Raw genomic sequence first — 15543 nt, 5'->3', positions numbered from 1 at the left:
CTTTTGAGTTCCGCCCTTCTCTTTCATTCACCAAGTCTTTAATTACGAGAAATTGTCTTGAGGAGTATAATCTTCTCTTTCTTATTATCATTGGTATCTAGTGGAAGCAAACATTTACATTACGAGGGTGTAACTGTTAATTGCTCGTTGAATAACAAGTTTCTTTGACTGATACTGTTGCAAATGACCAAACCTTGGATGGGTATTAGTTTCATCTTTTGATCTATCATACATGGGATAGCTATCTGACTAGTAGAATCTAATGTGCAAAATGGATCATATTATAGTCAATAAGTGCAACTCTTTTTTGCTGAAAGGAAATGATGTCTTGAGCGTTTCCTTGAAGCATTCTAAATTTTAATGGAAGAGAAAGATACAATAGTGAGAGCTTGGTGGACCTTGCCCATCATCGAGAGTTCAACAGAATTACCTTTTGTTCCGCTGACCACCTGACTTGCAATTTTCATTTTTTTTTCTGATGCGATCGCTTCACTAGGACACATCACAATATGGACAAAAAACTCTGAGCATACCGCGTTAACAGAGATATCTATAGAAGGTGCATGATTTTCTACTGTCCATATTTTCACCTCTACGCTGATAGATTCAGCTAGATAAAAGAGGCTCATAGACAATGCCTTGACTTTTTGCACTCAACAAAACAAGCAGCAGCAAAATCACCATATGACCACTCCAACCTGCTGCAAGTAATGGCCATGCAACATTTGAGACATAAAAATAATAGAAGCTACATTATTTTGACACATAAATCATGCACAGTACATAATTTTTCAAGGTAAGTTCATTGTTACACTCCATCATCACAAAGCACCTAAACAAGAAGAACGGCAAATGGTTAAATGAAAACCTAGCAAACCTCAAAATTCCTGTTTTCTCTCTCATCGGCCATGTGTTACTTGAGCTGATTTTTCCTGGTTGGCTGTAATATCCTGGAGCTTCTACTTCAACTCTCCACTCTGGACGGAAAAAATAGCCACATCAACAAAAATAACTGGAAGTGGGAAGACCAGAGATAGTATTGAACAAACCCTCACCTGGTGCATATTCAAAATAACATCAGAACCTCCAATGAACTCCCCTTGATCAACATCTGTGGGAACGTGGGCCAGTTGTTGCAAAAGAAAGAACGGCTAAGAAAGCAGAATACTATGCAATCTTCTCATCTCGGCAATTGAATGTTTCAGTATGAATCAGCTCACATAGGTTAATCTAGCAAGTTTATCTATTCTACGAACCAGAGTGCTTTGATGTAATGGATGGAATTCTAGGCAAATACTAGAGGCTGAAGTATTTTGTTCAACATGAATGGGAAAAATCGAAAGAAACCTATATTGGCTGCTACAACTTTGAGGTAGTATACGAACACTTAATCATTGCGTCGGAAGTGATATGGAAAAATCAGCCAACATCACACACTGTCAAAAGGGAGGTGAGACTTACCTAAAAGCTTTCACAGCACTGTTTTTTTTTTTTTTTATAACCGAGGTGTCTGCGCGGCCGGCGAGCTAGGGCTCAAACCAGCGGTGATGCCCGACTAGTCCTCGAGGGGGGCTAGCGCAGCATCCCACCGCCACGACCCCCCTCTTAAATCACCGATGGGCGAGTTTGAATCCAGGACCTCTCGTGAAAAAAACTGAGCGCAAATCAACGCGACCACCGATGGGTGGGTACTTTCACAGCACTGTTCAGCGCTGCATCTTCCAAAAATATTCCTAGCAGTTAAAGGACCATCTGCAAATGCGGTAAGAAGATTTCAACAGGTTCAATCAATCAAATCCAAAGCTTTACACGTCATGAAGGGATTGCAACGTGTGAGAAGAAACAGATAAGAATCAAGAATCACAGACATTTTCTTCCATGCACAAAATTCGCTAGCATTTAGTGTGTATATGGAAATTATTACTGGGTAGGACATCACAGGACGTGGATAATAACATATTTCCATGTATAACGAAGCCTTGCTATAGCATATGACAAGCAGTGATTGCTAATGAACAAGCCCCGTCATACAGAAAGAGAAATTGTCACGCCCCGTACCCTACGAAGCGCTAATATCCCTACCTTAGTCGATTGCAGTGCGACGCTCCCAGGAAGCATCGCCGACCCAACGCCCAATCAGAGATCAAACACATGCAGAAGCACGTATATAAATATATATATACACCCTGACAATAAAACACATGAGACCAAGATAGTACATTAAATAAATAGCACCTCCGAAAATATGTATACTAGTATTACCATAGGAAACTTTTTACACAAATCATTTAGACAACAGCAGAGGAAACACACAGTCAGCAGCCACTCAGTCAAAAGGGGTCAATGAAAAACACTTCGGCTCCTCAGCTTCCTCGACCATGGCTGCAGGTCCGTCCCCACAAGGGTGCACACTAGATGACCTCTGGATGAACTGCGGTATACCAAAAAGAGGCGCTTTCCTCGGCATCCTACGGCTGGGGGTCTGAAAAGTTTCGGTTTACACAACCGTGAGACGAATCTCAGTGAGTTCAACCCCTAAACCTAGGCTAGGCTAGCATGCAATCTCCTGACCGGAAATGAATATTTGAAACCATAATGCAACAACAATCAAATAATTATCCGACCCTGCAGGTTAGGCAGTTCAATATATAATAATCACGGCACGTACGTGGCACATATTATCACACGTACGCCAATCACATGCTCATGCACCGAGGCTCACACACTCGCATGCCAGTCCATGCATGTTCATGCATGCAAATGTCGTCGACATGTCACGTGTATTTCCCGGCCCACTGGCCCACACTGGCACACTGGCAATCGCCCAATTTATTATTTATTACGACTCGAGTCATCAATTTTTCACGGCCCGGTGCGTCTAGCCTGCTTCAAAGTGCATGAGGCGCAGCAACCGATCTGGCCCAGTGTCTCTAGCCTGCTTCAAAGTGCATGAGGCGCAACACTGTTCTCCTTGCGAACCAGAGCCTGCTTCAAAGTGCATGAGGATGGTCGCCTTCCGGACGTACCGGGCATCGTCCTGCTTCAAAGTGCATGAGGACGGTATCGACCCGAAGGTCATGACCCAAAGGTCCTTAGGTGATCACACAACTCATTATTATCTGAACCCAGCGTATAACGCTTCAGGGTATTTTAGGTGATCACATGCTCATGGCAGACACGCATTCTCGCACAATTTCATCACATGCCTCACTCTTGGCATACGCAATGCGTGTCCATGTTATGCAATGCAATGCACCACGAGCACCAATATAATTCAGACACCCAATGTCACAACACGTGCTTAATTGGCCCAATTAATACCGTGTGGCCTAACGTGCGATTCACAAATCAGTAAATCATTGTAAACCAGACAATGGCCAATCGCACTCCATAAAATCAGCCACACCACATACGACATAGCAGTACGAAATCAACCACAATTAAGCACAATTGACGTACAATCAGTCAACATACCCGGTAATTTTCCAACGGGCTCCTAAATTGGTTATTTTATCCAATTAATCTCCATAATTAATTCTCATTAATCCACTAAATTTCCCAATGATAATTTCTACCAATCCGTCCTCAACCCAGTCTGAAATACACACTGATACCATCTAAGCCAGTCTAAATTGTACCGATAATACCTAAATCAGTCCAGAAAAACGCACTAACAGTCCTAATCCGGGTTTAGGAATTTTACTCACTTAATTCAAGATCACGACGACGAGGAACGGCGGCCGATCACCGATGAACAGTGAAACCGGCGGCGGAATACCGGGCGCGTGCACTGTTCACGCGCACCGTTCACTTCGGGTACTGTTCACAGCCGACTGCTCACCGCGGTAAGGACTTGTACGGACGGGCAGAAAACGGTGGCCGGCGAAGTGCCGGTGACGGCCGCGACGGTCGTACGGTCGAGATGAACAGCGATCCGTACGGACGCGATGAACAGTACCGTACGGTCGCCGTACGGAGAGGGCTGGATGGCGACGCACGGCGAGGCTGGACGGCTGGGTGGTGACGGAACAGCGATCGGATTTCCGGCGAAGCTCCGGCGGTCCTATTTGCAGAACGGGAAAGAGAGAGAGAGAGGGAAAAAGAGAGAGAAAGAGAGAGAGAAAAGGGCTGGACAGGGGCGAGGCTGAAGCTGGGGGACTATGCGGTCGACGGCGGGGCACGGCGGTCGGCGGCGGCACTCCGGTGGCCGGCGGCAAACTCCGGCGAAGCCAAAACCAAGAGAGAAAATGGAGAAAAAGAGAGGAAAATGGAAGAGAAGCTGCTGGTGGGGGCTGGTTCTGCCGTGAGGGAGGGCTGATGAGAGAGAAAACAGTCCAACTTGGTCAAATAAAGCAGCCCAAAGTGCCACGTGTCGCCGATCCGTGAAAAATGACCAAAACGCCCCTAATCTAACGGTTCTAAAGAGATAGGCTTAAATAATTGAGGGGCAATTGGGTCTTTGGTGCCAATAATGCAGCTGATAAACACAGTTACTTATCCCAAAAATTTCCCAAAAATTAGGACCCGAAAACGGCCCAAGGGCAAAACCGTCATTTTTCCGGTCCCGGGGCGAAATTCCAATTTTCGCACATACGTGTTCCATATGTGTGTGGCCAACATAATATGGCGTCGGATTCGCGAAATTCACTTTCTAAGCCCTCGAAAATCGACTGCGAAGTTTCGGGAATAAAATAATATTATTTTTTCAATTTTTGTCGAATTTCCAATTTTTGACCAAAACCACTCTAAATGTGCGTGGTCACCCCAAAATGATCTTGGCCGCGAAAAATAACCTCAAACGGCCTTCGAATCCAGCCTCGGTGCCCACAAGGGCAAAACCGTAATTTTTCACCCCCGGACCGAAATTCCACTTTTTACTCATACTAACTCCTAACGTGTGTGGCCAGCGTAATATGACGTCAGATTCCCAAAAATAGTCTCTTAAGCCTTCGAAAATCGACATCGAAATCCGGGCCCAATTTTGTGATCAAAACTCGCTCGAGTTTCAATTTCAGGGTCTCTGGCTAACGGGCGGCTGTTTAGGACATACGCGTATCGACCTAGGGTTATTCGAATTACGACGGTCCCGATCATTGAGAGAATGAGAAATTATCATTAGTTCCAAAGATCACGATCGTTAGATTCAGGTTCAGGACTGGTTGGCCACGTGCACTTTCGGTCTTGCAGAATCACCTGCGATCCGATTGTACATCGTTGGCCTTGGCCAAACCAAATCCATCACCTTTCCTAAGATCGGCCCACGTTGGCCCAAAATATTCACTCATGGTATCTCGAGATCGGTGTCCCGTTCACTGTCGAGTCCCTGGTCCACGTACCGTTTCCTAGTTAGCCATACCACATTGGTTAGTATCCCGAGAGTGATCAGCTCTGGGCGAGACTTACTAAAATGAAATGCGAAATATTGTCAATTTTATTGATCCCGGAATTACGTCGAAATTCGGGCTGTTACAGAAATTATCCACCAGTACGAGCCGAAAAAAAAAACAAATGAATATAGCCGATTTGGGAAGGATTATTGTCAGTTTTATAGCTTCCTGCCCACCAAAGTTTTTCAATGGTGGAAATCTCAGGAAACTAAGCATTTGACGAAAAACTGTCCACTTGGCTTGCCTTCAGGATGCTCCCGCTGAGGCACAAGATGTGTAGGTACTATACAGACAAAGATGTTTCACTAAAAAAATCTACAGTACCATTTGTTTATTGATACTGCTAACTGAATCTTGATGTTTGTGGTGAAAACACATGCAAAAGGATGATCAGCATCAGTATTCAAGTGTCATGCGCTATTCTAGTACCAAAAACAAAGACTAGAAAATAGGTTCAACAGCCGAATTTGTCAAAGCTGCGTCTCCATAATCTTTCAAATTGAAAGCATCGGTAGGTAAGTCCACCAAAGACATGCTGAAAACGCTATAAAAGGCAAGAGAACTCACTCTAATGTTTCATTACTTTTACAGCTAGAGAGCTGAACCCACGCTTTCATGTATATCATAACAGGATTTTCCTGGACATCCTAAATCATAAACTAATGGAAGTCCAACAAACGACAGATGAGCAAAGTCGATAGGATCGCAGAACATAACGAAGAACTAGATAACCATGTCATGTCAAGTCAATGAGCACCAACCTGATCAACAGCATCCTTTAGAGAAATGGCAGGATCCTGAAACTTATTCATAGGTTTGACATCATCATGCGTGTCAGGGTCATTTGAGATGGTTGTTAGCGCATTCCTCTTTCACTAAACAATGCAGATACCTGCTAATAATAGATGCAAAAAGGTTGTTAGCGCAATATTGCAAACATAAAAATAACATACAGACTCAACTAATTCAGACATTATCAGACATAAGGCTTGAGAGTTAGCAGGTCTAAACACATGACCAATAACCAATGGCTTTTATCTCACTTGAGTGCTGCCTTCGCTACCGTTTGAGAAAGAAGTTTGAGAATTTGTTTAGAAGTTATTACAATGGCAATGACTAAGAAAAGAAGCTGAAGTTTGAAATGGGAAGTCACTGCCAGTAACGTTGCACTTCCATCAGTGGAGTAACTTTCACGCTGAAGAAGAAGCAACTTGGGGTCCTTACGAAAATAACCTATAAATTGAAATACTTGTAAAGAACTCCAACAACATGAAAAACTTATAAAGAACTCTTGACAAGAAAAAGTTTGATCATCTAACCATGGACATGAAAATAACATTTGCTTATAAAAACTCTTCTAACATGTGACAATGTGTAGCTTCTTAATTGTTACTAAAACTTCAATAGACTTCAATCACGTATCTGCTAAGGAACTCTGGAGTCTGCCCCCACCAAGACAAGTTTCTAAATTGAGATGAATACATTTCACTTCCATTCAACTCGAGCAACTCTTACACCTGCTCGAGTATGCAAGCTAAAAGACCACAATTCCCAGAATGCCATATTAAACTTAAAAGGTAAAGTATTTAAACTAATTACATAAGCAAAAACAAATTACCCAAATCCTACCAATTCCATTAGCATGAAGTACGCACTGTTAGTAAACGCTTGCCTAATCACCAGAATCCCTGTTGCGAAGCCTGTGGATGATGCGCCCTCACGTCGAATCATAACAGCTCATCTCAATCTTGACCTTATCCCCAGGAAACATCCGAATGAAATTCTTCCTGATTTCCCCCGAGATGTACCCAAGAATGACGTCCTCGTCGTCCAAATGTACGCGAAACATGCCGTTGGGCAGCGACTCGACGATGACGGCCTGGTGGGTCCATTTCTGCTCCTCCATGCCCTGCGATTTCTTCTTGGCGCAGAGGGCTTTGTTCGGTATGTGATTATCAGCTCTACCAAATTTCAGTTGCAGTGACTGTAACGATCTTCATCTCTCCAAATTTCTCCATATATTGAAGTCCAAAACACAAAGGGATTTAGCAATTTTCCCCTCTGAGATATCGAAGCTCTGTTGGATTTAACTTAAGAACATGCCTCCAATGTCAGTTTTCACCTATCCAAACATTCACCCTTCCAAATATCAAGATTCCATTGGATTTAAGTTACATCTCCAACTGTTGTCACCTCTTCGAAAATAGAAGCTCTTCCGCATTCATATAGAAGATCAACCCTTAAACCTCCCGCAAGTATTATAGCTCTGTCTGATTGATGTACAAAGTATCGAAGCTCAGTCTGATTTACGTACAGATGATTGACAATCTTTGCGAGGGCAAAACTATGAACTTCATCCGCACAAAAAATCTGTGAAGATAAGCAATTCTTCAAATCATATACTAGAACATCTTATACAGCGGCACACTAAACATGCACTCGCGCGCATAGATGATCTCAGATTATTATGGCATTCTTAGTGAACGAATGAACTTGAAGCAACATGTTTTTGTCCTTCTGTTATGAGAAAAGACGTCAGATGGACTTAGATTTTGAGGTGTCACACATGATGTAGATTTGCTTATCGTGCATTAACACAATGGACGGAGAGTGGAGTCAAACAATAACACATGGATGCATGGAATTCATTTGCGATCGTCATCAATTTTTCTAGTGGTTAAGGCAACTTGTCCCCATGAAAGTGGCTGCTGGTTGCTTTTTAATTTAAAGACAATGGAGCTTTCTGACTTTCATTTTGGTAAGCAGAGAGTTCCTTGCACAACGCCGGTCCCATCCCCGACGTAGCACGAGCTAGAGCTAAATCGCATGGTCGGTTGCGCTTGGATCCAAAGGTGATGAACAAGTGAGCAAACGTGAAATTAGCTGTCTTCAACGGTTAAGAAGATGCATGTCAGATACGTATGAGCTAGAAACATCTTGTATCGCAGAACTGATTTTGTTCCTCAAGGCAGAAATGAATGAGTATGTCCTCAACTGTTAAGAAGATGCACTCTGTCCTCCCTCCTTTTGACGGTCTATACTTTGTAGTCCAACCATTGTCATTAGCATAGGCACTATGTTGAAGCACCATAGAGATCATTTTTGGAATCAAATGAAATTAGCTCAAGTTCTCCCTAAGTCCCTATAAACCTGAAGTATGGGATGAATGGGAAAGAGCAGAGAAAAGGAGAGGAAACAGAGTCCTGCTCCTCTTTCGAGTCTTTAATTACGAGAAATTGTCTTATAGAGTATGGTCTTCTCTCTCTTATAATCATTGGTTTCTATTGGGAGCAAACATACATATGACAAGAGTATGTATTATATATCCGTTAAATAGCATTGTTTCTTTCAAAGATACAGTTGCAGATGACGAAACCTTTGGTGGGTGTTAGTTTCATCTTTTGATATATCATACACGAAATCCCAAATGAAAGAGAACGAAATTTTGGAATAGCTGTCTAAATAGTAGAATCCAATGTGGATGATGGGCTATACTGTAAGTCAATCAGTATAAAACGCTGCTTCTTTCTTTCCTGAAAGGAAATGATGTCTTGAGCGCTTCTTTGAAGCATTCTAAATCCTAATAGAAGAGAAAGATACACAACAGTGGGAGCTTGGAGGACCTTCCCTTGCCCTTCATCAAAGTTCAACAGAATCGCATTTTCATTTCTTTTTTCCGACATGATCGCTTCAGTAGTACACATTACACGATATGAACAAAAAACTCGGCGCATACCTTGCCAACATAGATAACTAACAGAGAGTGCAACATATCCTATTGTTCATGTACGCTGCTAGATTCAGCTGAAAAAAAAAAAAGAGGATCGTAGGCAATGCCTCAATTTTTAGCACTCAACAAAACAAGCAGCAGCAGTAGCAAAATCACCATACAACCACTCAAACCTGCTGCAAGTATTGGCCGTGCAAAATTTGATACATGAATCACAATAGAAGCTACATTATTTTGATGCATAAATCAGGTATATACTTATTCAAGGTTAGTTCATCGTTACACTCTCGATAGTCATCACAAAGCACCTAAATAGGAAGTAGGAAGACCAGAAAGAAAAACATGGTTGATTGAAAACCTCACAAACACCAAAATTTCTGTTCTCTCTACTCGGCCATGTATTGCTTAAGCAGACTTTTCCTGGTTCCATGAGCTTCTCGTTCAGCTGTCCACTCTGGATGGAAAAAAAAGCCACATCAGCAAAATTAATTGTAAGTAGGAAGAGAAGAAATAGTATCGAATGAACCCTCACCTGGTGCATATTCATAATAATATCAGAACCTCCGATGAACTCCCCCTTGATGAATATCTGGGGGAAAGTGGGCCAGTGGCTGCACAAGAAAGAACGGCTAAGAAAACAGAATCGTTTGAAATCTCATCTCCACAATTGAAAATTTCAGCACAAATCAGCCCACGTAGGTACATGTTGCAAATTTATCTATTCTGAAGAATAAAATCCGTGACATGATGTCATACGCTTGTTCTCCAAATGTAGCTGAAAATTCAGAAGTGCATACTAATACAAGAGTGCAGTAATGTGATGGCTCATCTTCTAGGCAGATACTAGAGGCTGAAGTATTCTGTTCAACAAGAAACGAAAGCACACCTATAGTGGCTGCTGTAACTTTGAGGTAGTATATTGACACTTAATCATCTTGGCATTGTTAAATATGTTATATCAAAGGCCTTTGAAGCATTTTCAGTGTACGAGTAAAATAGGAAAAATCAGCCAAAAAATACTCACTGTCAAAAGGGAGTTGAGACTCAACTGAAAGCTTTCACGGCACTTTTCAGCTCTGCATTTTCCAAAATATTCCTAGCACTTAATGGAACATCTGCAAGGGCGGTAAGAAGACATAAGCAGAATCAATCAAATCCAAAAATTTAACACATCATGAAGGGAACGCAATATGTGAGAAGAAACAGATACGAATGAAATCGCTGACATTTTCTTCCATGCACAACATTCACTAGCACTTAACGTGGATATGGACATTATATCTGTGCACAACATCAAAAGATGTGGATAATATTAGATTTCAATGTACAATGAAGCCTTGCAATCAGCATATGACATGCTGTGATAGCTATGCACAAGCCCGTCATACAGAGAGCAATTAATCCACCAGCATGAGACGGAAAAAATGAATGTAGCTGATTTGGGTTAGATTTTTCGAGTTTTACAGCTTCTTGCCCACCAAAGCTCTTTCAATAATTGAAATCTCGAGAAACTAATCATTTGACGAAAACTCTCCAGCTGGTTTGCCTTCAGAATGCTCCCGCTGAGGCACGAGATGGGTAGGTACTATGGAGGACAAAGATGTTTCAACATAATAATCTTCGGTACCGTTTGTTTATTGGTAGAGCTGATTGAATGTTGATGTTTGTAGTGATAACACATGCAAAAGGATAATCAGGATCAGTAATTAAGTCTCATGCGCTACTATGCGCTACTCTAGTAACTAGGAATGCAGTAGCTACGTACTCTCACATTCCCAGAAGTAATTATACTTGGAATTGTATATTCATGGTTTTCTCGATAGGTTCATTTGGAATGTGAGTATATTCCTCCAATAGCATCATCCAGAAAAGTCAAGATCAGCTCTATGCTAATTGCTGTACCAACTAAAAACAATCCAGTCAGGTGCTTTCCTCCCTAATCACATCTTAACCAGCTCTACGAATCACATTTCGCAAAGTTCCAGAACAAGCCTAAAACAAAGATCAGAAAATACATTCAGCAGCCAAATTTGTCAATGCTACTTCTCCATAGTCTTTCACATTGAAAACGTTGGTAGGTAAGTCCACCAAAGACATGCTGAAAATGCTATAAAAGGCAAGAGAACTTACTGTAATGTATCAATACTCTTACAGCTAGAGAGCTGAACCCACACTGCGGAAACTCAGGGACCCCTTTCATGTATATCATCACAGGATTTTCCTTGACATCCTAATCATAAACTAAATAAGTTAAACAAATGAAGACAATAGTTGAGCAAAGTAAGTAGGAAGCAGAACATAACGAAGAACTGTATAACCATGTTATGTCATGTATCAGAGCACCTACCTCTTCAACAACGTCCTTTAGAGAAGTGGCAGAGTCCTGAAACTTATCCATAGGTTTGAAGTCATCATGCGTATTAGGGTCATTTGGTACAGTTGTGGAGTATCTTATTCCTCTCTGAATAAACGATGCAGAGATAATCACACGCTCGTCCTTAAAGAACAGATCTGTGACTGCATCCAAGTGAAAGAATCGGTGGCCAATCACCGAATCATACAACATTATTCAGTGATAAGCACACACCAAGATTTTCATCTGTAGTTACGGCTTTGCTTTTCGGCGATATGCGCCTAAGTTCGGCATCCCCAACACCATCACCGTACCGAGATAACATAAACATGTTGAGTAAGCTCAGGTCTAATACCTGCGAGAGCGAGCCCTTTAGCCAGTGCAAGGCACCAAAGCTTTTAAATAAACCGAAACTACTTTGAACACCATTAAAACTGGAGACGAAGTATTTATTCATTAAAACTCCAAAAACTATGATTAGATCAGAGAGAAAAGCTCCCAGATATAAGATCGGGACGCAAAGCTCGTAGATCTAAACTAGATCGGAAGAGTAATGAAAGAAATAAAAGGAAATTAAAGGAAAACTAATATTGACTAGGGTCTATTTGGGTGATTTCTATTTTTGACTTTTTGTAAATTTTTACAACATTATCACTTTCACTTTTAGTTATCATGAAATACTTGAAAGTTTACAAAATATTCAAATATCAAATACTATGGTATGTGATTTTTCATAATTTTTGAAACATAAATACTTTCTTTCGTTTTAAGAACATAGAGAAAAAGTCCAAGTAATAATTAAAAACTATAACTAGAAAAATTATATCCCCAACTGGTGGATTATAATTATCATCATCATTGTTATTATTATTATTAGAACTAATTCACATTTTCTTGCACTTGTTCCTTAGTTGGCATCTAAAACTATAAGGTAATATTACAGGAACCGGACAAAAAGGTAAACAAATTTATCTAGATGCACCAAAAACTCATCTCATTCTGGCGTAAAACAACATAAGAAAATGAAAATGGGAAAAGAGTTGCAATTTGCATTAAAATAGTTTGAAATATACTTCAATCATGCACGCATGGAAAAAGAAGCCATTTGATACGTAGCGTTGTTGAGAGGGGCTTTTTCCTATGAAGAGAGAAGGCAGCAATTAGATCTGTTCAAGGATTTAGCAAGTCGATCTCAATGTGACTTGTCGCGCAAGTTGTACGTGCTTAATTTCTATAATATTCGATTATGCTTTTCTTTTGGATACGCAAACGGGGATATTTGATCACGTATTAGTTCTTTAATGGAGTAGGACAAGCCACTAGGATTCACGAGGGAATTGGAAACGAAAAAATTGCATCATTGCTCTTCTTCAATCAATTTCAATAGGAAACTAATCCGGTTCCCTATGACATATGAGCAAATTCAAGTGAACTTGACGAATTTACGTGTGTAGGTTCCAGAGCCAGATGGACTCACGGCTAATATATTTTCATGAAGCAGCACTGTTTGGCTGTGAGTTATTTCTTGATCAATCTATTAGACGAATTTTGTGAGAATCTATAGTATTTTACCCTCCAATATCTATTAACCTAATGTGAACCACACATTAAAAGATCAAGTCAAAGTCAACCACCGGTGCTTCAAAATATAATATCCATGCTTTATTTTACCCTCCAATATCTATTAACCTAATGTGAACCACACATTAAAAGATCAAGTCAAAGTCAACCACCGGTGCTTCAAAATATAATATCCATGCTGATGTTTTGCATCGAAAGCTTAAAAGCTAAATTTGGTTCAAATTTGAGATACGACCCGCGGAATAAGCCTACAGTGGGAGAAATTGGTCCCGCCATGCGGAAGACTCGCACAAACTTAATCATGACGTTAACATGCTGAGTTGGAACTAACGTTACTGAAATCGCGATAAGGCTAAATTGAAGGTTTTGAAACCGCGACAATGTTTGACGCTCCAATACTGGATTTCTCAAAGCGTAGAATTGGTCCATGCATATCGACAAAAAAGAAAAGAATTGGTCCTTGCATGTCAACATACCTAAAGGCTAAAACCTCTCTTTAATCTCCTTGAAATCATCTTTGTATTTTTTGTTAATAACATTGTGAGGACATACCACGGGAATGCAATCATCTATCATCACGAAACCTTAAAATATGTTCCAGACTCCAATCTTACGTCAAATATAAGCAAGGTTTGTTCGTTGGACCGAGTACATAAATCATGCCGTGACATTTTCTAGTATGAAAATTATCGAAATTTTTTTAAATTTTTTCTTTTCTTTTTTTCTTCTCTCTAATCACAAGTTCACCATAAAAGATGTAGCATCTCGTGAGGAAGACAGGATTAAGGAACATAAAATACGAGTAAGACCGGCATCAAGTTGGTATGCTAAATGCAAATTAGGTGGAATAATTAGCAAGTATATAATGATCAATATTTATTTATTGAATGAACTTTCTTTTCTATCAAAACTAAAAATGCTTCTCCCCTTAGGTGTGCACACTTTCATTATTGGAAGAAGAAGAAAACAGGAAAAAGAAAAGGAGACGAATCTTAATTATCGAATTTTAAGTGGATGCGGCTTTAAGTTAAGAGAAAATTAAAAATATAAATATACCCTCTAAACAGAGAGCATTCCAATCCTACACCTGTTATGATTAATTCGTATGTAAAATTCGTCAAATGATAACTAGATATTACTTTTTTCTCCAGTGAGAAGCACTAAAATGGAGGGTGGAAAAAGTCGAAAAATGGGAAGGTTAAGAAGGTCAACTAATAAGGCAACAAAGGGCGGAGACAGACAAATGCATTCTCGTCTTGTTGATAGTGTTCTCTTTTTTTTTTCTTTGTTTTGTGTCGGTTGATGTGGTGCTGGTGAATGAAATCCAAGCGGCAGTTAAACAACCACACGAATTTTGGCAAGAAACTTTAGAATAGATAGGTTTTCATTTGAGTCGATCACAGACGAAACATATGATGAGTAACGTTGATAGGAAGCTTAAATGACATCTTCCTAAGAACAAGTAGCACCAGGAATTGAATATTTTCGATGTAACAGTCTGAATTTTCGATCCTTTTCCCGGGATTCATGAAATGAATTTGACCAATGCACTATAGTGAGGTCTCACCCGGAAATGCGCATTCACGGGATGCTAACCTTAGGGATAGGGCCGTTACGGGATTGAGTTCGCACGACCAAAGAACTCGACCTGAGTTCGATCTTCGACCATATGGATTGACGAGGGAATGTTTTGAGCCAACCGAGACCGGTCTATTTGATTGATCGTGTCCAAAGGGCACTGGTGACAGACCCTCGCAATTATATGACAATCGAGGTCGCCTTGGTTCGAGCAAACTTAAACGTGATTTGACTTAGTGTCGGTCACGGGTCGAGAGCGCATAATTCCAGAGAGCCACCCGTTAGCCAGAGATAAGCTAAAGTTGCGATTGCTCGATTTTAGTCATTTCTTGGAATTCGGACCCGGGAATCGAGAATTTTGAAAGTGACAATTTTGGACGGCCGATGACGTTTTTGGCTTGGCCAACCTTGGGGCCAACCATTTCTGCAAAAAAATGGATTTCGGTTCGGGACCGGGAAAATTACGATTTTGCCCCCGTGGACACCGATGTTGGATTTTGAGGCCTTTTGAGGTTATTTTTCGCGGCCAAGGTCAATTTGGGGTGGCCACGCACATTCAGAGTGGTTTTGGCCAAAAATTGGAATTTCGACAAAAATTGGAAAAATAATATTATTTTATTCCCAAAACTTTGACGTGGATTTTCGAGGGCTTGCGTGATGAATTTCGCGATTCCGATGCCATATTATGTTGGCCACGCACATATGGAACACGTATGTGCGAAAATTGGAATTTCGGTTCGGGATCGAAAAATTACGAAAATACCCTTAGGCCATTTTTAATTAATTCCGAAATTTGGATTTAATTTTGGGATTAACCAAGGTGAGTTAGGCTTAACTCAGGTCTGGTCAACCATGGTTAAGAGCAAATGACCATTCTACCCTTGCTTTTATGGATTAGAACAAATATGGGCCTT

At 40.8% G+C, this 15543-nt stretch overlaps 1 protein-coding gene across 1 annotated transcript; it reads right to left on the bottom strand.

Annotated features, from left to right (window-relative positions):
* Positions 1–914: 914 nt before the first annotated feature.
* Positions 915–11683, bottom strand: LOC115667006 (monothiol glutaredoxin-S15, mitochondrial-like). The gene is made up of 5 exons (XM_056303763.1): positions 11465–11683; positions 11248–11347; positions 10169–10232; positions 9650–9731; positions 915–977 (listed from the first exon to the last, which is right to left on the bottom strand). The coding sequence occupies exons 1-5, from the start codon at positions 11681–11683 to the stop codon at positions 960–962; spliced, it is 483 nt and encodes a 160-aa protein (XP_056159738.1). The 3' UTR covers positions 915–959.
* Between the last annotated feature and the right edge of the window lie 3860 nt (positions 11684–15543).

This window comes from Syzygium oleosum, unplaced genomic scaffold (genome assembly GCF_021117445.2).
Source record: "Syzygium oleosum isolate NSW1041296 unplaced genomic scaffold, Sole_v2.1 Sole_v2.29, whole genome shotgun sequence".
Lineage (NCBI taxonomy): Eukaryota > Viridiplantae > Streptophyta > Magnoliopsida > Myrtales > Myrtaceae > Syzygium > Syzygium oleosum.
This window is presented reverse-complemented; position numbering and strand designations above follow the sequence as displayed.

Coding starts and splice junctions, on each gene's coding strand:
- LOC115667006 (XM_056303763.1), bottom strand. CDS start 11,683: ATGTTGTATGATTCGGTGATTGGCCACCGATTCTTTCACTTGGATGCA. Junction 10,233..11,247: donor AAGAGTATTGATACATTACA/GTAAGTTCTCTT, acceptor CCGCCCTTGCAG/ATGTTCCATTAAGTGCTAGG. Junction 9,732..10,168: donor AAAAGTGCCGTGAAAGCTTT/CAGTTGAGTCTC, acceptor TTCTTTCTTGTG/CAGCCACTGGCCCACTTTCC.